Source organism: Grampus griseus, assembly GCF_964374135.1.
Source record: "Grampus griseus genome assembly, chromosome: 1".
In the NCBI taxonomy this organism is placed as follows: Eukaryota; Metazoa; Chordata; class Mammalia; order Artiodactyla; family Delphinidae; genus Grampus; species Grampus griseus.
In genome coordinates, this window is record NC_139017.1 from 163698025 (window position 1) to 163721026 (window position 23002).

The 23002-nt window shown below is 39.6% G+C and overlaps 1 protein-coding gene across 3 annotated transcripts; it reads right to left on the reverse strand.

Moving 5' to 3' along the window:
• Window positions 1-1343: 1343 nt before the first annotated feature.
• TMEM50A (transmembrane protein 50A) lies at window positions 1344-22110 on the reverse strand. Of its 3 annotated transcripts, none has more exons than XM_082675523.1 (7): window positions 21963-22110; window positions 20189-20294; window positions 18352-18464; window positions 15872-15939; window positions 13717-13809; window positions 10783-10843; window positions 1344-1823 (listed from the first exon to the last, which is right to left on the reverse strand). In XM_082675523.1, the coding sequence occupies exons 2-7, from the start codon at window positions 20279-20281 to the stop codon at window positions 1778-1780; spliced, it is 474 nt and encodes a 157-aa protein (XP_082531649.1). In that variant the 5' UTR covers window positions 20282-20294; window positions 21963-22110; the 3' UTR covers window positions 1344-1777. The 3 variants fall into 3 exon arrangements, with proteins under 3 accessions (XP_082531649.1, XP_082531648.1, XP_082531650.1); XM_082675522.1 differs by lacking the exon at window positions 21963-22110 and adding an exon at window positions 21654-21912; XM_082675524.1 differs by lacking the exon at window positions 21963-22110 and adding an exon at window positions 21366-21483.
• Window positions 22111-23002: the final 892 nt, after the last annotated feature.

Here is a 23002-nt window from a genome sequence, read left to right on the forward strand (position 1 = left end):
TGCAGTGGTTTTACAAGGAGTTCCTACTCCCTGAGCATATCCTGAATTTAACTGTGGGGAAGACATTCGTGGTCAAAGGTGGAGATACACTGCCTCAAGATTTAAAAACTAGTTCTATGACCTTGAGGAAATCATTTAAATTGCCACGGTCCGGGTTCCCTTATCTGTAAGAAGAGAAGGTGAACTTCAACCCCTAAGATCGCCTCCACTTCTCACATCCTGTGGATCTAAAACTTCACCAGGAGTGATTGGCTGTGAGATGAGAACAACACAGCCGTTTCTTTGAATAGTTGATGACCAGGCAACATTCAAATTGTACACACTGGGAGAAAACGATGGCTGACATAGAAAGGGGACCACTGGGACTTCCCTGGTGGTCCAGTGGTAAAGAATCCGCCTTCCAATGCGGGGGACGAGGGTTCGATCCCTGGTCAGGGAAGATCCCACATGCCACGGGGTAACTAAGCCCGTGCACCACAACTACTGAGCTCGCATGCCTTGACTAGAGAGCTCGCGCACTGCAATGAAGATCCCGCGTGCCGCAACGAAGATGCAGCTAAATAAATAAATAAATTAAATTAATTAAATAAATAATAAACTAAATTAAATAATAAATTAAAAATAATAAATTAAAAATATAAATAATAAACAAACAAAAATAAATAAATACTAAATAAAAGGACCACAATTTAAATCTAAGTGATATTTGGCATTTAATGAATGGCTAATTGTAGCAAGTTTTATGAAAGAAAACATTTCAAGCTTTAGTTCTGAAGAATATGTATCCCACAGTTAGCTAGTTTATTAAAGAAAAAAAAAATTCCCATTTTGCCAAAGTGGGGAGCCTGGGGGATAACAGAATTCCAAAGAGGAACAGACTAAGAATTCCCAGTAGTTAACATTTGTCATTATAATTGACCCTGCTGGTCTATCTTGAGCTTAGTGGTTCAGTACAGAGATGCAATGAAACGGAAACCAATTTATTATCAAACCGACAACAGAATTAGTCATGTGAGTAAAGACCAGTGTCAAGTCCCTATCCTCTTCCTCTTTCCTTCCATGGTGGCTGTGGAGTGATTGTCAGCGTCCCACCAGGACCAGGTATCACAGCTGAGTTATTACTCACCCCCTTCCCCCCCCCCATCACTACCACTGAAGGGACACTTTTGAGGAGACTGGAGGCAGGATTGTGGGGCTACTCTCTTTCAACATGTTCACTCATCCCTTGGGAGATGCTCAATGGTTACTTACACTGAAATATTTACAGAATTTTTGGCAAAACCATATAAACCAAACATAAAGTATACTGAGAAATAATTCTGACCACTGTATAGTTTTTTAAAAACAACAATATGTTTATATTTCATTTAACATTTGACACAGAAGAGGCCACATTTAAATAAACACATTAAATCTTCAGAGAACTTTAACTGCAGTTTTGCACCTTGGATATGACAAATACTCATATAAGATGCTTCCATAATTTCTTTTGTGATTTATTTTTATTTTTACAAATTATACCATGATAAAACATAATAAAAATTTCTCATATGAAATATTTTTAACATTTTACAAGTTAATCAAATGCATACCACAATAGATTTTGCTGCTGTTGTTTAAATAGGGAGTTCTCATGATTTTAGTATTATACAAATTTAAGTTGAGACTACACTCAGAAAGAAGTTTAGAAAATGGCATTACAAAAGACTGGGAGTGAGCAGTGAAAATAAAAACCAAACCCATGCAGGACTTCTCTGCAGTAATAAATCAGATGTTTTCACTGCCACAAGTCTTCAGTGCGGCCAAACTTAAAAATGAGTCCTCTGTGAATAAAATAAGAAACATCATATGACTAGCTGAGTTTGGTAAAAGAAAGACTGTGTGAGATTTAGAATCGTGGGAAACTAACAATAAAGAATAATTGATGAGTTGTATGGAAAAAACTCATGGGATGTATCAGAACAGAAACTGATCATTCTAAGGTAGTAAATTCTTTCACTGTGCTCAGCTGTGCTATTTACCACTAGCTTCCCTGCATCCTTAACTTCTAAGTGTGGAGACATATGTCCCTCCTAAAAAGTTAACCAATGTTTAGCATGTAACCATTATATGTCTGATTTTATCTAATTCATTCAACAAGCCTTTTTTTCTTTTAACATCTTTATTGGAGTATAATTGCTTTACAATGGTGTGTTAGTTTCTGCTTTATAAAAAAAGTGAATCAGCTATACATATACATATATCCCCATATCTCCTCCCTCTTGCGTCTCCCTCCCACCCTCCCTATCCCACCCCTCTAGGTCATCACAAAGCACCGAGCTGATCTCCCTGTGCTATGTGGTTGCTTCCCACTAGCTATCTGTTTCACATTTGGTAGTGTATATATGTCCATGCCACTCTCTCACTTTGTCCCAACTTACCCTTCCCCCTCTCCAGATCCTCAAGTCCATTCTCTACATCTGAGTCTTTATTCCTGTCCTGCCCCTAGGTTCTTCAGAACCATTTTTTTTTTTTTTTTAGATTCCATGTATATATATGTTAGCATACGGTATTTGTCTTTCTCTTTCTGACTTACTTCACTCTGTATGACAGTCTCTAGGTCCATCCACCTCACTACAAACAACTCAATTTCGTTTCATTTTATGGCTGAGTAATATTCCATTGTAATATGTGCCACATCTTCTTTATCCATTCATCTGTTGATGGACACTTAGGTTGCTTCCATGTCCTGGCTATTGCAAATAGTGCTGCAATGAACATTATTGTACATGTATCTTTTTGAATTATGGTTTCTCAGGGTATATGCCCAGTAGCGGAATTGCTGGGTCATATGGTAGTTCTATTTTTAGTTTTTTAAGGAACCTCCATACTGTTCTCTATAGTGGCTGTATCAATTTACATTCCCACCAACAGTGCAAGAGGATTCCCTTTTCTCCACACCCTCTCCAACATTGTTTGTAGATTTTGTGATGATGGCCATTCTGACTGGTGTGAGGTGATACCTCATTGTAGTTTTGATTTGCATTTCTCTGATAATTAGTCATGTTCAGCATCCTTTCATGTGTTTATTGACAGTCTGTATATCTTCTATGGAGAAATATTTTTTTGAGGATTTTTGCATCTATGTTCATCAGTGATACTGGCCTGTAGTTTTCTTTCTTTGTGACATCTTTGTCTGGTTTTGGTATCAGGGTGATAGTGGCCTCATAAAATGAGTTTGGGAGTGTTCCTCCCTCTGCTATATTTTGGAAGAGTTTGAGAAGGATAGGTGTTAGCTCTTCTCTAAATGTTTGATAGAATTCGCCTGTGAAGCCATCTGGTCCTGGGTTTTTGTTTGTTGGAAGATTTTAAATCACAATTTCAATTTTAGTGTTTGTGATTGGTCTGTTTATATTTTCTATTTCTTCCTGGTTCAGTATCGGAAGGTTGTGCTTTTCTAAGAATTTGTCCATTTCTTCCAGGTTGTTCATTTTATTGGCATAGAGTTGCTTGTAGTAATCGCTCATGATCCTGTGTATTTCTGCAGTGTCAGTTGTTACTTCTCCTTTTTCATTTCTAATTCTATTGATTTGTCTTTTCCCTTTTTTTCTTGATGAGTCTGGCTAATGGTTTATCAATTTTGTGTATCTTCTCAAAGAACCAGCTTTTAGTTTCATTGATCTTTGCTATTGTTTCCTTCATTTCTTTTTCATTTATTTCTGATCTGATCTTTATGATTTCTTTCATTCTGCTAACTTTGGGGGTTTTTTGTTCTTCTTTCTCTAATTGCTTTAAGTATAAGGTTAGGTTGTTTAATTGAGATGTTTCTTGTTTCTTGAGGTAGGATTGTGTTACTATAAACTTCCCTCTTAGAACTGCTTTTGCTGCATCCCATAAGTTTTGGGTTGTCATGTTTTTCTGTTTGTTTGTTTTTTTGCGGTACGTGGGCCTCTCACTGTTGTGGCCTCTCCTGCTGCGGAGCACAGGCTCCGGATGTGCAGGCTCAGCAGCCATGGCTCACGGGCCCAGCCACTCCGCTGCATGTGGGATCTTCCCGGACCAGGGCACGAACCCGTGTCCCCTGCATCCGCAGGCGGACTCTCAACCACTGCGCCACCAGGGAAGCCCAGGTTGTCGTGTTTTCATTGTCATTTGTTTCTAGGTATTTTTTGATTTCCTCTTTGATTTCTTCAGAGATCTCTTGGTTATTTAGTAGTGTACTGCTTACACTCCATGTGTTTGTATTTTTTATAGATTTTTTCCTGTAATTGATATCTAGTCTCATAGCGTTGTGGTCAGAAAAGATACTTGATACAATTTCAATTTTCTTAAATTTACCAAGGCTTGATTTGTGACCCAAGACATGGTCTATCCTGGAGAATATTCCATAAGCACTTGAGAAAAGTGTATTCTGTTGTTCTTGGATGTAATATCCTATAAATATCAATTAAATCCATCTTGTTTAAAGTATCATTTAAATCTTGTGTTTCCTTATTTATTTTCATTTTGGATGATCTGTCCATTGGTGAAAGTGGGGTGTTAAAGTTCCCTACTATGATTGTGTTACTGTCGATTTCCCCTTTTATGGCTGTTAGCATTTGCCTTATGTATTGAGGTGCTCCTATGTTGGGTGCATAAATATTTACAATTGTTACATCTTCTTCTTGGATTGATCCCTTGGTCATTATGTAGTGTCCTTCTTTGTCTCTTGTAATTGTCTTTAAAGTCTATTTTGTCTAGTATGAGAATTGCTACTCCAGCTTTCTTTTGATTTCCATTTGCATGGAGTATCTTTTTCCATCCCCTCACTTTCAATCTGTATGTGTCCCTAGGTCTGAAGTGGGTCTCTTGTAGACAGCATATATACGGGTCTTGTTTTTGTTATCCATTCAGCCAGTCTATGTCTTTTGGCTGGAGCTTTTAATCCATTTACATTTAAGGTAGTTATCGATATGTATGTTCCTATTACCATTTTCTTAATTGATTTGGGTTTGTTATTGTAGGTCTTTTCCTTCTCTTGTGTTTCCTGCCTAGAGAAGATCCTTTAGCATTTGTTGTAAAGCTGGTTTGGTGGTGCTGAATTCTCTTAGCTTTTGCTTGTCTGTAAAGGTTTTAATTTCTCCGTCGAATCTGAATGAGATCCTTGCTGGGTAGAGTAATCTTGGTTGTAGTTTTTTCCCTTTCATCACTTTAAATATGTCCTGCCACTCCCTTCTGGCTTGCAGAGTTTCTGCTGAAAGATCAGCTGTTAACCTTATGGGGATTCCCTTGTATGTTATTCTTCCCTTGCTGCTTTTAGTATTTTTTCTTTGTATTTAATTTTTGATATTTGATTACTATGTGTCAGTGTGTTTCTCCTTGGATTTATCCTGTATGGGACTCTCTGTGCTTCCTGGACTTAACTATTTCCTTTCCCATACTAGGGAAGTTTTCAACTATAATCTCTTCAAATATTTTCTCAGTCTCTTTCTTTTTCTTTTCTTCTTCTGGGACCTCCGTAATTTGAATGTTGGTGTGTTTAATGTTGTCCCAGAGGTCTCTGAGACTGTCTTCAATTCTTTTCATTCTTTTTTCTTTATTCTGCTCTGTGGTAGTTATTTCCACTATTTTATCTTCCAGGTCACTTAACCATTCTTCTGCCTCAGTTATTCTACTGATTCCTTCTAGAGTATTTTTAATTTCATTTCTTGTGTTGTTCATCACTGTTTGTTTGCTCTTTAGTTCTTCTAGGTCCTTGTTAAACATTTCTTGTATTTTCTCCATTGTATTTCCAAGATTTTGGATCATCTTTACTATCATTGCTCTGAATACTTTTTCAGGTAGACTGACTATTTCCTCTTCATTTGTTTGGTCTTATGGGTTTTTACCTTGCTCCTTCATTTGCTGTGTGTTTCTCTGTCTTCTCATTTTGTTTAACTTACTGTGTTTGGGGTCTCCTTTTTGCAGGCTGCAGGTTTGTAGTTCCTGTTGTTTTTGGTCTCTGCCCCCAGTGGCTAAGGTTGGTTCAGTGGTTGTGTAGGCTTCCTGGTGGAGGGGACTGGTGCCTGTGTTCTGGTGGATGAGGCTGGATCTTGTCTTTCTGGTGGGCAGCACCACGTCCAGTGGTGTGTTTTGGGGTGTCTGTGACCTTATTATGATTTTAGGCAGCCTCTCTACTAATGGGTGGGTTTGTGTTCCTGTCTTGCTAGTTGTTTGCCATGGAATGTTCAGCACTGTAGCTTGCTGGTCCTTGAGTGGAGCTGGGTCTTAGCGTTGAGATGGAGATCTCTGGGAAACCTCTCACCGTTTGATATTATGTGGAGCTGGGAGATCTCTGGTGGACCAATGTCCTGAACTCGGCTCTCCCACCTCAGAGGCAAAGGCCTGACACCCGGCCAGAGCACCAAGACCCTGTCAGCCACACGGCTGCTGCCATTTTCCCCCGGCCAACAAGCTTTTTTAAGTCGAGGTGCTAGGTGCTAGAAGCTAGGGCTATAAAAGTAAAGATACAGTCCCTGCTTTCAAGTTGCTCATGTTCTTGATGACACAATGTGGTAGTATAGGGGGTGGGGGTGGGGAGACACATATATACCACATGTTAAGGGAGCAGAGAACATATGGGAATTTATTTTGCCTGAATATGTTAGAAAAGGATTTACAGAGGAAGTAATATTAGATGAGTTTTGAAGGATAAGCAGGAGTTTGAATGGGAGGTTGGGAGGAACAGGAGCTAGTGGGATGATGAAGGAAGATGTTTCAGGGAGAGGAAAAGGAAAAGTAGATCAAAAGGCAAAGAGGAATACAAGACCATGGGGCCTCAGGACAAGCCCAGGAGATGGATGTGTCAGGAAATGCCCTCACAGAGCTTACACTCTAGGTTTTAGTTTGGGAAGTATCTATAGTTGTCTTCAAGGCTTCAGTTTAAGAGGGCAGAGTGGAACTATATGCATATGTATACACACACACATATATATATATCTCAATATAAATATCTGTGGTGTAGTAAAGCAGCGGAGAGTCCAATATGGCGAGTATAGTTTAAGAATCAAGGAGGATGAGGAACAGCAGTGGCCGGATTTGGTAAGCCAACTGACCAGGGTGGCAAATTGCCCACAGGCGCCTTTGGTGCCTTAGATGAGTCAAGGGGGCAGGCACCAGCCTGTGATCTACTAAAGGGGCAGCTGGTACTCGGGCCCAGGCAATGCATGAGATGGGATTATGCAGAGATGCGTCCCCCATTAAAAGAAACAACTTTAACTCCAGTGGATTGTTGCTGAGCAGGGCCCAGCGTTGTCAGATCCTCTAGTTTTTCAAGAAAGGCCCCAAATTCCAATTTTTGATGAAATCTCTTGATATTTAAATGTCAGCTCAATAAAACAAAAAATACTGTATAGGTTAAGTAAAACAGAATTGTGGGCAGAATTTGGTTGGATGGTCATTAGTGGTGACCTCTTCTGTAGACAGCTCCGAGTTTTGAAAAATTTTAAAACAGGACATGACAAGCTTAGAGCTTTGTTTTAGAAGGAAACCTGACATAGGAAAACTGGATCCAAGAGAGGTATCAGTCAAGGATGTGAAGTGCTCAGGAAGGGATAAGGACGACCAAACATAACAATGGAAATAGACAAAAAGAGAACAGGTTTAAGACAATTCAGAAGCAGACTCATCATCAGGGCTTGGATGTGGGCAGTAAGTGCAAGGGAGAAATGAAGAGAGGAGTGGACGCTTCAATGACATCTGCTGGTTTTCATATCTGTTTTCCAATCTCCAGTGTATACTCAAGGTTAAACCCTCAACCAAAATGGTTGATTTAAAACAGGTTTCATAGGGAATTCCCTGGCGCTCCAGTGGTTAGGACTCTGCGCTACCACTGCAGGGGGCCCAGGTTCGATCCCTGGTGGGGGAACTAAGATCCCACAAGCCTAGCAGCACGGTCAAAAAATTTAAAAAAAACAGGTTTCATAGGCCTTTATAAAGGTAAACACCTGAGTGTTTTTTGATGAAAACAAAAATGCAACCAGGAAAAAAAAAAAAAAGTGCAACCAGAAATTCATCTATACCCTCTCTTGGAAGGTATATGAATTTGTCTTTATAAAGGATTTCATAAACCTCCAAAAAGTGATTTGATCTCTGCTCTTCCAGGTAATATCAAACCTACTGCTGCAAAAAAAGAAAAACCAAAGTTGGGTATTAGGGACCCTACTCTCCAGAGAGCTTAAAAGAGATGTGGTAACTTCAGCACACTAGTCACCAGATGTAAACTATAATCTCAATAGTTTCTTGGGCAAGAGCCAGTCCCTCCTACATTGTCAGATGGTCACCTTTGGTACTGACATCTGTTTCTGAAACAGTAATTTCTAAGTGTTGCTGAGAATTGTTCTGTTATAAATCAAAATGGTAGGCAATCTGCTACAACTATTCTAACAATAGTGTCTATTAGTTGAATTTAATTTCGATTTGCTTACAGTATTTTCACAAAACCAAATTAGTTTTTAGACTTAATAGATAGAATAGTAGCAAATGAGAAATTAACCAAACTCGTTGCATAGAAAAGTAATTTATTATAACTAATTTGAGACAATGACAAGTCATTGATCGGTTTCCAAGGTTTTGTGAAATGTGCTAACTACTATATGACCTTAACATGTTTCTTCCCTCATTGGAAAAGATACAAGTTTCCCACAAATCTTCTCTCAATCCTCTGGTTCCTCCCTGCTGTGACAGAGTAACTTCTCTGCCAAAACCAGCATCTCAAGGTGGAACTTACTTTATCCTCTACCTCTGCCCTTCCTTGGCTGGTTCTCGTAAATCCCCTCCCCCTCCCTACCACTCCATCCTGAAGCTTTTCTAACCCCTGCCTCTGACCCTGTTACACTGCCTTCCTTTGGCTGAAGTTGTGGGGCACTGAATTCCCCCGAGCACCTCTAACCCTGTGGAGATACTGGAGTAGTGAGCTCAGGGTGCCTGGTCCTTCTTTAAAGAGGCCCAAGCCTTAGCATTGCAGCTTGAAAGGAAAAGAAATCATAAATATCAACACTGTCCCTCTCATAAACACATGCTACATTACCCTATAAAATAACAAACTTACCCATATTTACCAAATTTGCATAACCTGCGGAGTGAGGTTTGTTCACTTTGTATTTTTCAAGTACAGTGTTATACTAAGCAACTGGTTGAAGATTCAGCAAAAGGAGAAAATGTCAATTAAATTCATTCCAAATTTCAAATTTCACCCTCATAGTAGCTGGAGACTGAACTTTGAAGTCAGATAGCCTGAATTTCAGCCACTTGATCTCAAACATGAGCTCTGTGCCTGTTTCTCACATATAAAATGGTGATAATAATGGAGCCACCTTCCGAGTTGTGTTGGGGATTAACTGAGAGCACACATGTAACACTAAGATGATGCCTCGCCCATAAAAAGTGCTCAATAAACCTTGGTCATTATTATTTTCTGCACAAAAATCAATGGCCTTTTTTTTTTTTTTTTTTTTGTGGTTAGCGGGCCTCTCACTGCTGTGGCCTCTCCCGTTGTGGAGCACAGGCTCTGGACGCGCAGGCTCAATAGCCATGGCTCAGGGGCCCAGCCGCTCCGCGGCATGCGGGATCTTCCCGGACCGGGGCACGAACCCGTGTCCCCTGCATTGGCAGGCGGACTCCCAACCACTGCGCCACCAGGGAAGCCCTGGCCTAACATTTTTAAAAAACCCTTTGGGTTTTTTCCACTAGTTTCAAGATGCAAGTTATGACCCAAAGAGGCTGTGGATCTTGCCACATGTAAGTTCACATTTTTCTTATTTCTAAACTGATTTTATAAAATTGCAAAAATGCTTTGTGGTAGAATGGAAAAAGTGTGAATACCAACTGCTGACTATTATTAAAGGGCAACTGTTAGCATTTCATGAGTGGTTCAAGTAGATATGGGGCATCTATTTCCTTTTAGGAGGTGGGTGGGAAGGGACAGGGAAGGAAAAGTCCTAGAATAGACTGTCCTAGAATATACAGCATATAAAGAAGATACAGAATATAAAGGTTTTTTTTAAAACCTTTTTTGGATTAAGGACATCTTTGAAAATCTGATGAAAGCCACAGACTCTCTTCCCAGAAACAAGCAGAAAAACCAATGTCTTGCATACAGAAGTACCTGGCGGTTTCCAATCTTTAGAAGCCTACCCACGGAAAGGAAGTTAAGAGCTCCTGATACACAGGATAAAGAGAAGTTTTTGTTGTTGTTGTTGTTTTGGGGGGGAGGGGTTGAGTGGGAGGCCAGGGATAGGGGAAAGAGCAGGCCCTAAGTGTCCAGGAAAGAATGAACATTAGAAAAGACTAGTGATGAAAGTATTAAGGTCTTAGCAATCTTTTAATTTGTCATTGCATCAGAAGGATAAAAAAAGGTCAGGGCTTTTCCTCTACCCCTCAAATGTCACAAATTCTTGTGACACCAAGGATAGTAAGAACCATAAAATGCATTCAGAAACAAAATTTTAAGAAGAAATGATTTTAAGCAGGCTTTCATTAAAAGCAGCTGTTAGAGATACAGATTTTAAATGAACAGTGCCAGTGTTACATAACTAAATCTACAAAAATCACAGTTCTTCGTTAAAGGGGAGGTGGTGGCGATTCAAAAAATCGATGTATGTTCCCAAGGTGGGCAGCAAGCCAACCCACGTAGATATCTTTCTCAGTCTCTTTCTTCGTATTTTATGACACTAACATGGGGAAGGGGCATTAGACGGGGAAATTAAGCACCTAAATATAGTAAATGACATAAAATAAACCATAATTTTAAAAAAAGATAGGATGAAGAATGCAAAACAAACTTACCCAAAAAAGATGAAGGCATTTTGGAAAAAGACAGCAATTCCAGGGTATACTATGGCTTTTTCTGTAAAAGTAATTGTAACATTTAGAGGTTTATGATCTCAACACATTGTTTCTGATAAACTGGTGAATATGTTTTCCTGCCTAACATAATTGATTTTTCTGGTAACTATGGTTGGTGTGGGCATTAAATGACATAATACATACAACAGAGTGTAGCGCTGGTAGCCTCCTTCATTTATTTAACAAATACTGAGTACATATTACGTGCCAGCACTGTTCAACGTGCTGAGGATACTGCAGTACATAAAACAGGCAAAGTGTCTGCCTTCACGGAGCTAGAGAATACCAAGAATAAATAAGGAGAAAAAGCAGGAAAGGTATAGGAAATGTAGTGAATGATGATATTTTATACAGGTGGCCAGAAAAACCACATGAGAAGGTGACACTGGCATAAGGACACGAAGAAGGAAGTGGGGGCAGGAGCCATGCAGAAGCAGCAGAACAACAAGTGCAAAAGCCCTGGGGTGGGAGTGGTCTGGTACATTAGAGGAATGGTCACGTGGGCCAAAGAGAGAAAAGCAGGAGACAGATCAGAGAAGTATGAGGGGCAGGCAGCCTGGGAGGTGCAGATCCTCTAGAGCCTTGCAGTAATGGTGAGGACTTTGATTTTCACTCTGGGTGAGAGGAAAAGCCATTGGAGGGTTTTGAGCAGAAAAGTGACCTGAGCTGACACATTTCAATAGGATCCTGCTGGTTGCTGTGCTGACAGTAGACTAAAGGGAGGAAGGGGAGAAACAGAAACCAGTGAGGCGGCTATTTTAAGAAATCAGGCCACAGACTATAATGGATTGAACCAGGGTGGGAGCCATGGAGAAGGTAAAAAGTGGTCAGATGCAAGATCACTTTTTTAAATAGCAGAATCAACAGGATTTGCTGATGGACTGGGGTGTGTGGGATGTGAGAGAAAGAGGTGTCATCCTTGACAGGCCTTAACCACCCAGGTTTTGGGCTTAAACACCTGGATGGAGAAAGCTGCCCCTAACTAAGATGGGCAGACTGCCAGAGGACAATTTTGTCCCCATTTTATCCTCGACTGAGTTGAAATTCTCATAAATTTCTACTATTGGAACTGTTAATCATCACTGCCTAATTGACAAACTGAGGCATGATGAATAGATGAATAGCAACTTTTTGTCATAATAGTTTTAAATTAATCTGATTACCATAGCCACTGGTTTGTACAGGCCTTCTCTACTAGAAGGCCACATTAAATATTCCACATTAAACAACTATTGACACTAGAATGACTCATAAAGATCCTATATAAAGGCAACTTTATAAAATTCCAGATCTGCTGCTAATAATTCTCAAAGCATAACCTGGCTTCAGAAGCCTTTAGGAAAATAACTTAAAAGTCTATGAGATGAACACATTCCTACAAAAAGGGGCTCTGTATTAATAGTTGTATCTAGGAAAGAAGAATTATCAGTAATTTTAGTTTCCTCTTTGAGCTTTTTTTTTTTTTTTTTTGGCAGTACGCGGGACTCTCACGCGGGATCCTCCCGGATTGGGGCACGAACCCACGTCCCCTGCATCGGCAGGCGGACTCTCAACCACTGTGCCACCAGGGAAACCCTGAGCTCTTTTATATTCTCAATTTTCTACAATGAGAAAGAATTATGCACTTCACATGATAAAAAAGTAACATTTTTGTTTCTAAAATATGATGGTGATAGATTTTATAGCAGCAAGAAAACTATTTATGATATCATGTTAAATGCAAAAGGCTAGGTTCAACATTATATTTATACTATGATTATAACTACTTAAAAAACGCAAGATACCAAAGGAAATATACCAAAACATTTAAGAGTAGAAAGATTATTATAGTTTTTTTCTTTCTTTTCTACATTTTTAGTAACATGGTTTTATAATAAATTATATAAATAAAAGAAAAAAATATAAATATTTAAAATTGCCTATCATTCCTATCTGTAAGATTAAAACAATTTTAATAAATATCAGGAAACCAGGCTTCCCTGGTGGCGCAGTGGTTGAGAGTCCGCCTGCTGATGCAGGGGACACGGGTTTGTGCCCCGGTCCGGGAAGATCCCACATGCTGCGGAGCGGCTGGGCCCGTGAGCCATGGCCGCTGAGCCTGCGCGTCCGGAGCCTGTGCTCCGCAACGGGAGAGGCCACGGCAGTGAGAGGCCCGCGTACCGCAAAAAAAAAAAAAAAAAAAAAAAAAATCAGGAAACCAATGATTTCAATCCAAGAATTACATTTTATTCAAAGAAATAAAATGTTAAAATATGAGCTAGCTTAGATCTCTGCTGGTCTAGTTTGGCAAATCATTAATATTATATTTTTACTATGATAAGCATCATCAATTTTACTCAGAACATTAAATGGATTTCATGTTTTTCTGGGGTCCCTCAAGGCAAAATTTCAGCCAGGGACCCAAAAGCAGGTCTTTTCCTAGCTTGCCTTAAACTGGCCTTATATAGCAGATACACCTTAAATGTTAATTTGCTTTTCTGTCTAAAAGAAGATGCTATCATATTATCAGGGAGCTTTAGCTCAATAAATTTCAATTCTAGGATGTTAGAGCTTTGCCTGGATATTATTCAGCAAGTCAAAACTTGCCAAGTAGCTGGACAACATATGTGCTCTGCTTTTGAGGTTTTTGGAAGCCAAAGAGAAACAAGGTATAGAGTTGTGTCCCATTCCTTCCAGGCTCTAGATTAGAAAATACAGAAGAAAGGCACACTAAAAACATAGCAAACAAACAAAACAAATACAGATAGGGGGAGGAGAGTTCCCAGGCACAAATGCCTTGTTAGTATGAAGAAAGCTTTATTCTAAAAAAAACCAACTTTAACACAAAATTTCAGTATTCCATTGAAGTAAAATAAAAACTGCGTTTTCTCTTACCTTTAGCAACATATCCTCCAAAAAGAATCCACATAGATGCGATCAGAGAGCCGAAGGCCAACATGAAACCAATGAACAGCCAAATGCGAGCACCTTAAGGAAAATAATATTTTACCAGAATTGTTTCTCAAATGGCAGCAGTCAGTTCAATTAACTTTTCAAAGAGAAGACAAAAACCCACAGAGGGAAAAAAATGTGTAGTTGCCATTAAAGTCTAAAGCAAGAACAGTGAAAAATGTGCTGAGTATCATCAGTGTGCACGTTGGCTCTTTTCCTGTTGGTTGGTTGGTCTGTATATTCTAAGCGCCTATGCTTACTTTCCCCAACTATGACACTGAGAAAAACTTTACTCTCCCTTCCTATATAAATCTCATGAAATATGTTCCACCATATTTAGAAGCTCATTCTCCAAGTATTTTTAGCAATTGTGCTCCAAAGTTTAAAGCCCTCCAAGAGAACTTTCAAACAATAACATAGGCATACTTAACAAAAAATTCATATTCAGTGATATGTGAACCTAAACACTACCGTATTTCCCTTTCAGGCAAGTCAGGCAGCAAAGCAAATTCAAATTTAGTGTGGCTGGCACTTAGGACTAAGCTGCATTAAAATTATGTTAACAGAGAAAGACAACCAACTTATAAATCACGTTATACAATATTTCTGAAGATTTGATATGAAATAAATGGAGTCATTAGATGGCCTAAAATGAATACTGAGATGAGTTTGTTTAATTAGCACAAATACATTTTAATAAAAACACTGCCCTGCTCAATAAAGCACAGCAAATAGAATGTTATAAATTTCTGATTTCATACCCAAAACATAAAATAGTTCTGAAATAAGCTGTTACTCATAGATGAGATACTGAAACAAATACAACTAGCTCGGGACCCCCAAAGCTGTGCTAGCTAACAAATTTTATTTATGGATGTGACTGCCATACTCTATCTAGTCTTAGCTCAAGCTATTATTGGCTTATTATTACCAACACTAACTGCTAACGTTCATCTCTTTGTTTAGAGTTTAGAAGGTTGTGGTATGCCGGTATTTCTGTATCTTTTCTACTTAAGTTGATCTACAAAGAGAGTGAACCAAAGGAGAGTCTGAAAGCATAGACCAGAGCTGACTACTGCAGTTTCTCCTGTTTCATTAGGGAAAGAAAAAAAAAGTCACCTGAAATTTGCCTATATCCAGGTTTATTTTTGTATGGATATAATATTTCACCATTTAAACTGCTCAATAAATATCTGTCCCCTCAAATCTCTGACTAAATTGCACCCTATAGGAAGCTGTGCTACACGTATCCTGTATTCTGCCTACCTTGGGTACATGGCCATGGGGTTCAGGGGATATGAATTCCTTAGTTGAGCAGGGCAGGCCTGGGTGAATCTAAGCACTAAAATTCTATTATTCTATTCAGTTTTGCAAGATTAAAAGAGTTGCACAACAAAAATGAATGCACCTACTACTGAACTGTATACTTAAAAATAGTTAAGATGGTAAATTTTATGTTGTGTATTTTAAAACACACCAAAAAACTATGACTCTAAGCTATTTCAAAATGCTAATTCAATCAAGTAAGGTTGGCAAAAAAGGGAAGAAAATAATTTATATGGTATAGCTTCTTAAAAAAATAATAATAATTAATTAATTAATTTGGCTGCGCTGGGTCTTAGTTATGGCACGCGGAATCTGCATTGCTGTGTGTGGGATCTTTGTTGCAACGTGCAGGATCTTTAGTTGCGGCATGTGGGCTCTAGTTCCCTGACCAGGGATCCAACCCAGGCCCCCTGCATTGGGAGCGCCAAGTCTTAACCACTGGACCATTAGGGAAGTCCCGGTACAGCCTCAAGTAGCAGAAATTCTATTTTGCACATGCATTCTTTATTATATACTGTTCTTTACTGTACTCTGTATACATTTATATCCACATATTATTGCACAGGGTTATATATTCAAAACTGTGCATATATTTAAAAATACTATTCGGCAATCTTTGATCAAATGCGACTTTTACCTTAGGCCTTGGAACCTATGACCTCTCCTTGGAACCTATAACCTATCTCTGATCTGAAGGAGGCAGACAAGTGGCCCTTCCATGCATAATTCTCTTTTAAGGGTGTATAGTAAGATGTTGTTTGCACCTATTTACCTGTTTGACCCAGGCAACCTTCACTGTAACTATCACCTCGCACTTGTCCATTCGATACTGCATTAATCCTGTGTGAATACAATAAAACCAAGAGATCAGGGTCTCTGACTCTTAACAGGAAATTATCCATGACATCAAATTACCAGGTACAATAAACTAGAGTTCTGCAAATTTAAGGTAAGTCTTCATAAGTCTTGAGTAATGGGTTTATACACCTTAGGCAAATCCCCTCAACCAGATACCCTGTAAAGCAGTGGCCATAGTCCCCAGACCAGCAGAATCAGCATCACCGGGGAATTCTTTAGAAAGAAAATTCCCCGGCTCCACCCCAAATTTACTGAAGCAGAAACTCTGGGTATGGGCCCCAGCAATCTGAATTTTAACAAATCCTTCAGGTGATTCTGATGCTTGTTAAAATTTGAGAGTGAAATTCTCAAAATTATATCTTGCTAAGGTTGGAAGGATCTTTAGCTTGGTCCTATCTAGTTTTCCATTTGTACACATCAGACATACTCAACATGAAGAGGTCCAAGTGGTAAAATCTTGTTTTCTCAATCCCTGTTACACGTTCCAGACATAAGAAGTCTTTTGCTGACTTTCACAGAATACTAAATTGAGATAGCCTTGCTTTCTTTAAAAGTATCCTCTGAAAATTTTAAAATATCATGGGAAACTGTTCACAAGACATCAAGTTAAGAAGTTAGAAAACTATATATGTGTGTATGTGTGTGTGTATCTCCATTTAACTGTGTATGTGTGAGTGTCTACTGCTAGAAAGGCACAGGGGCTGTGTCTATCTTATTTCTCACTTTTAGTCTCAGTGCCTAGCACAGGGATTGGCACATAGTAGGTGCTGAATACATGAACCCTAATTTTTTCACAACAACATAAAGTCTTAATTTATTCATTCAAATCTAAGTTTTAAAAAGAATGATCAAAATACTCTTAATTATTTTCAGTGATCTCTTGTAAGTTATTTGGTACATAAAATAAATACATTTTAAACCAAGTTTCATATTTTTAATCAATGCAGATGTTCTTGGGCTAGTGGCTGTTGGCTCTGCTTTTTCCTTGCTGAGCCACCTGAATACACTTCACAGCTCTCTGTGGGACAGCCATGACCCTGCCTCGTCAGTTTTCACCACTAGGCACATCCTCGAATGAACAACCTTTTTGTTCTCTGGTATTACCGGTTTTATACATATCTCAAACTTATAGAAAAGTCCCAAGTATAGTTCAAATAAATCTGTTTTCCTGAAACATTTGAAACTTGCCAACACGATGACCCATAACCCCAGAAATTTGTATGTATTTCCTATAAATGAGACAGTTCTACCGAACAATACAACCATCAAGATCGGGAAATTAACAATGATCCATTCCCATTAGTTAACCATCACACCTCATCCAAGTTCCCCGGTTGTCCCAATAATGCTCTAAATAGTAAAAGGATCCGGTCCAGAACCATGAGGGACATTTTGTTCTCCTGTCTCTTTAGTCTCCTCAGTCTGGACAGTTCCGCAGTCTTCTCTGGCTTTTATGACCTTGACCCTTTACTCCAGCCATGCTGGTCCCCTTGCCATACAGCCTTTGTGCTTGCTCTTCCGTCTGTCTGGAATGATCCTCTCCTACGTATCTCCATGACCGGGTCCTTCACTTCTTCAAATCTGTACTTAAAAATCACCTTCCAATAAGGCCTTCCTTGACTCTATTTAAAATTTCTGCACCCTCTGCTGACATCTCATATCCCCACCTCTGCTTTTTCTCTCTAGCACTTATCATTATCTTACATGCTATATATTTAATTTATTTCTCTTTAGTTACAATCTGCCTCACTCATTAAGGTATAAATTCCATAAAGGCATGGATTTTCCTGTTTTACATACTGTATTTACTGTACCTAGAGCAGAGCCTGGGAATATAAAAGCTTAATAAATATTTGTTGAATGAATGAATAAACAAACTCTTAGACAAAGTATATGGTTTCTGACGTGAAAGTAAAGTTATAAACACTGACAGCCTAGAAATAAAAGGATAGCTGACAGAAGCTGGGAGACAGAAGTGGGAGAGGAGAGGTGGAAGGAAGAAAAGAAGTCTCCTGCTTTTCTTCAACAGTCCTTCTCTACGATTTGACTTTTTTTGTTGTCGTTGTTGCGGTACGTGGGCCTCTCACTGTTGTGGCCTCTCCCGTTGCGGAGCACAGGCTCCGGACACGCAGGCTCAGCGGCCATGGCTCACGGGCCCAGCCACTCCGCAGCATGTGGGATCTTCCTGGACCGGGGCACGAACCCGTGTCCCCTGCATCGGCAGGCGGACTCTCAACCACTGCGCCACCAGGGAAGCCCTATGATTGGACTTTTAAACCATGTCCCATATGTTAATTTGGTTAACACTTAAAAAATTTAACTCTACTCAACTCTATGTAAAACATTTTTCTTTTGTGACAATCTGTAAGTCATGTCACTAACAATGACACTTACATTAGGAAGGCTATGGTTGCTATAACACCACAGGCATGGTAGGAGTGGTTGAACTCGTCCATACTGGGATAAATGACAGCTGCATCTATGATAATCCACCAGCCTGTAAAAAACTAAAACAAACAAACCACAAAAAGGAGAAATTACAGTTATTTCATATCTTACTGGATAAAAAGAATGCAAGGAATCTTGCTTTCCAGCAAAGAAAGCAAGAAATCAAGCAAAGAATCTAAGTGAACAGATCCTTTCTAATAAAGTCCAAAATTTTCTTAAATGTTCCAGCAGTTTCTTGCATATAATTAGTACATGGCTTAATAGCTGATGAAAGATTACATACCCTAAAGTCCCACAGCAATTATTATTTATTAACACTTCTTTTCTAAGTCTACTTTAGTCATTATTTTATGTTGTCATATTAAAGTCTGTAATCTAATTTTGTGAACTAGAAGTTACAATATTTCACGGCAGGAGAAAGGAAAAAAGTGATTCAGCCTCCAGCTGACAGGAGGAGTGGCCTGTTGCCGATATATTATAAGCCTCCAGGAAGATATTATTGGAAATGAAAAAAAAAAGTATTCAAAATAATATAGGGAATAATTATCGTTGATAGAATTTTAGCTAGCCTCTTGGTGTTGTGAAATAAACAATGGCTATGCAGTACTGCTTTCCCTTTTGATGAACTATAGTGCAGTCTACAGATGGTTTCAGAGATTATGCTAAATTCAATTTAAATACCAAATTATAATTTATTTTAATTGCATTTGGTTCTGGACACTATCAAGGGCAAACATATAATGAAAAAACATTAAAACTGCACAAATATTTTTTAATCACCTGAGCAGAAACTTACAATAAGATGATATTAAGCAAATACTGACAAGTAGCTTAGAAGGTTTGGAAAGTAACCCCCTTCTCTATCCCCACTTGCAATCCTGACCTAGTTCGCTCTCAGAATTGCCATCTTCAGGGAATCATTTTAAAATAACTATTTTAGGCTAATCAAATTATTTTTATCAGGTTACAGACAGATCCATACTCCATTAATGACTTTTTTACTAGCTAGTGCAAGTACTCTTTCACTGTTTTTTTTCACCCTTAGCTCAATGTATTCAAGATATTTTCTTCATAGATTAAAATTCAAAGCTTTTTTTTTTAAGAGAATTTCTATAGTAGTTTTATATTTTGACATTACTTTGGAAAAATAAAGGATAATTATTTTTCATAGATTATAACTGTCAGAGACTAGGCAAAGAGGATATATTTAGAGTTTTGTTTGTTTAAAATTCACTGTTTAGAGCATATGACAACATTAGAGGACAAAACAAATATCAGATACCTTGAAGGATCTGTAATGTAAATAAGAATTTTATACTATAAATTACTTCTAAGCAATATATTTTTATGAGTTCTTTCTTTCTATTTTCTAATGAGATTGAGAAGAAAGTTAATGCTGGATCACGGAGAAATGCAATCATATCTCTTGAATGGTTTTGACCTGACTGTTTCTTAAACACTTCTTAGTAACTTAATGTACTCATTAAGAGGAAGCATAATCCATGCTATGAGTAAGTGTATAAAATATACTGTCTTACTATACAATTTTTTCATGCAGTTAAAGTAAAATAATCTAATCAAATTTCAAGCCATAATGTCAACTCTTTAGATGGAATAACTAAACCCTCTCATAAATAAAACAAAATATCAACATTTATTTTTAAAAATTCAGTAGCAAAGATAAAATAAATAGCACTTACTTAAAGACATCACACAGAGCTTTAAATACATAAAAAACAAACACACCAAAATAATGAAGGCCCAAATTATCAAGGACACTTACTAGGATACCAGCAGCAATGGAAGCAATAGTATTGCGCTTTTCCCCCCAATCAATGCATTCTGAGCATCTCAAGCCTTCTAGAAATCCAGACATTTTTTTCAGGTCACTTGAAAAAACAAACAAACAAACAAAACCAACTAAAGTACTTCTATTGACTTGCTTCTAAGCTGACTTATGTTTCTAGAAAATAATTAACAGTTTAGGAATAATTTAATAAAAGCGAAGTTACAAATACTTTATCTGGCTACATATACTTCAGAATATTTGATTTAGGTTCTGATGAATTTCCACATAACTTTGGAAAACAAAATGTGGACTCATTTAAGTTTCTTTTTTTTTAATTTAAAAGATGGTTTTGGTATATTTTAAGCAATGTAAACAAAAGCGGGCATCCCAATATTGAAAAAATTTTATACTGATCATTAATTCCAAACTAAGTTATTATGTGACTTAGATATTTACAGTCCAGCAGCACTAGCATAGCAGAGACAAGTGAAAAACTTTGGTTCTGAGTTAAAGCATGGACTCAGATGAAAAATATTTCTCTTAACAATTTACACATTTTGTCATAGAACATGTTTCTTCACACTCAGATTAAGAAATTAAACACTGCACCCGCCTCACGTCCCTTCACTTCATTGTTTTTTCCTTCTCCATGTCTGTCTGTTGGCGTCATTTCTATGTAAAGAACACCCATTTCATTTTAGTAAGCTCTATCTCTGACACTAACATGTTTTCCAGCCAAAAGAAAGCACAAAATTGAAGTCAATATTAATTCAGACCATAAAAAAAGAAAGAAAAAAAAAGAAAGGAAGGAAGAAATTAAAGAAAGAAGGAAGGTAAGAAAGGAAAGAAAGAAAGAAAACGCACTGCTATATTACCATGGATAAGTTACCATAGACGACACTTACATAAAACATTCCTTAGAGCTGGGCCATACAAACCTGGTCTGATACACATCCATAGGATCTCTATTTCAGAATATGAAAAAGCCTGCATTAAGTGTAAATTGTTAATAATCAAGCAAACATCCAAACTCCTACAGTGAATCTTAACCTGTCCATGAAGCTACTCTGTAGCCAGCAACCATGGTTGTTCAAAAACATATCCTAGAAAAAAGCAATGAATCCAGTTGGAAACTCCCTTATAAAAATTAAATTTAAAACCGTGATTATACCCAGTGCTAATATGCCTTTAGGACAAGTCCAATTTTGAAAATTCACTCGTTTTATTCTTCCCTGGGAGGAACGGCAAGCCAGTATGTTGTTTTCGGTTCACCCCAATGACGCCGCCCCGAATCTGTTTTTCTTTGGCTTATTACCCGCACAACTCGTGCCCAAACTCCGCCCTCCAGATTTTGGGAATCTGAGGTGTAGAGAGTGGCCTGCGACTGGGAAGATGTGGAAACTAGTTCTAGCTCTTGTGGCTCGTCCATCTCCCTCGCCCAGGGAACCAGCCGGCTTACACTCCTTCCGGGGTGTCAGTTTCTGCAGCTCTAAAGTAGGGGGGCATGCTGAGTTTCAGGGATCCTGTGACGTGTCGGGGAGGGCGCTGGCCGGACTGCGGAGACGGTCATCCTCTCCCGCCGCCGGCCGAACACGAGTCAGCAGGAAGTGGCCAGGAAGCGGCCAGCAAGACACAGCCTGAGCCTGCAGCTTCCCAGAGGGTGGACCCAACGACTCAGGCAGCATCAGCCGGGCAGACACTCCTAGGTCCCGGCCTCATCCGGCCTGCGGCAGTTCCTCCCCTTCCCCCACTCCTGCCTGGCACTTACGTCCAGCCCCGCGCGTGCAGTCGGTCCAGAGCCCGGTGTCGCGCCGCGCCGGGCCGCCTCACTTTCCCAGTTCCAGCCAAGAAAACAAAACTGCCACAGGCCGCCGGATACCCGGATTGAGCAGCACCGCCCCAGGAGCTCGGTGGCGCATGCGGAGAAGGGGCGGAGGGAGCGGTGCGGGGAGAGTAGGACTCGCTGAGGGAGGGCCAGAGAGAGCCACGCCCACCGCGCCGACGTCTCTGCGCATGCTCCGGGCGCCAGCTGTGGGGACTTTCCGCAGCGCTCAGTTCACATGTGAACGTCGGAAGTGATACGTGGGTCCGGCATTTCAGGGTAGGTGTGGGAAGTTGCTTTCTCCTAAGCTTTCGAAAGAAGGCGTTTGTTGGGGCTCTGTATCCGTCTTCAGTGAGGTGGTAAAGTTTCTATTGCTGGGGTCGCTCACACAGTTATCTCAGGCATGGGTCCCGTGTGGTGCAAAAGGCAGGTCCGGGTTCGCGGCCCCACAGCACTAATAGAGGTTTTAAAGTCCCGTTTATTTTCTCAGAGCCTGGCCCCGTCCTCGCCATAGCTTCGCCTGCGTGAGTGGCGGGGTCATTCCCGGGAGGCGGGGACCTCCCGGTTCTGGAAGCGGGCTACTTGGGCGACCCAGAGGGTCCCAGCGCGGTGACCCTCTTCTGAGACTTGACCTTTTTTTCCCGTTTGCATTAAGGTAGGGTTTCTCAGCCTAAGCACTACTGACATTTTGGGCCAGATAATTCTGTTTTTTTTGGGGGGGGAGCAGTCCTGTGCGCTGTAGGGTGTTTATCTGCATCCCCTTCTTTCCCCCAGTTGTGACAACCAAAAATGTCTCCAGATTACCAGACATCCCCTCCCGGGGAAAATCGTTGGGAGATAGGATTAGGTTTAGGAGATACTCTGGGTTTTGGGGAAGTCACCCTTTTCAGAGCCGGCATCAACGATGTCTTAGCTACGTGAAGGAACTTGTGGCCGGGCTCGCCCGCTCTTCCAGACGCTCTCGTTCCTGTTCCAGCGTCTCGCTG

Coding starts and splice junctions, on each gene's coding strand:
- TMEM50A (XM_082675522.1), bottom strand. CDS start 21,700: ATGCCCCCCTACTTTAGAGCTGCAGAAACTGACACCCCGGAAGGAGT. Junction 20,295..21,653: donor ACTGACACCCCGGAAGGAGT/GTAAGCCGGCTG, acceptor TGTTTTTTCAAG/TGACCTGAAAAAAATGTCTG. Junction 18,465..20,188: donor CCATTGCTGCTGGTATCCTA/GTAAGTGTCCTT, acceptor TGTTTGTTTTAG/TTTTTTACAGGCTGGTGGAT.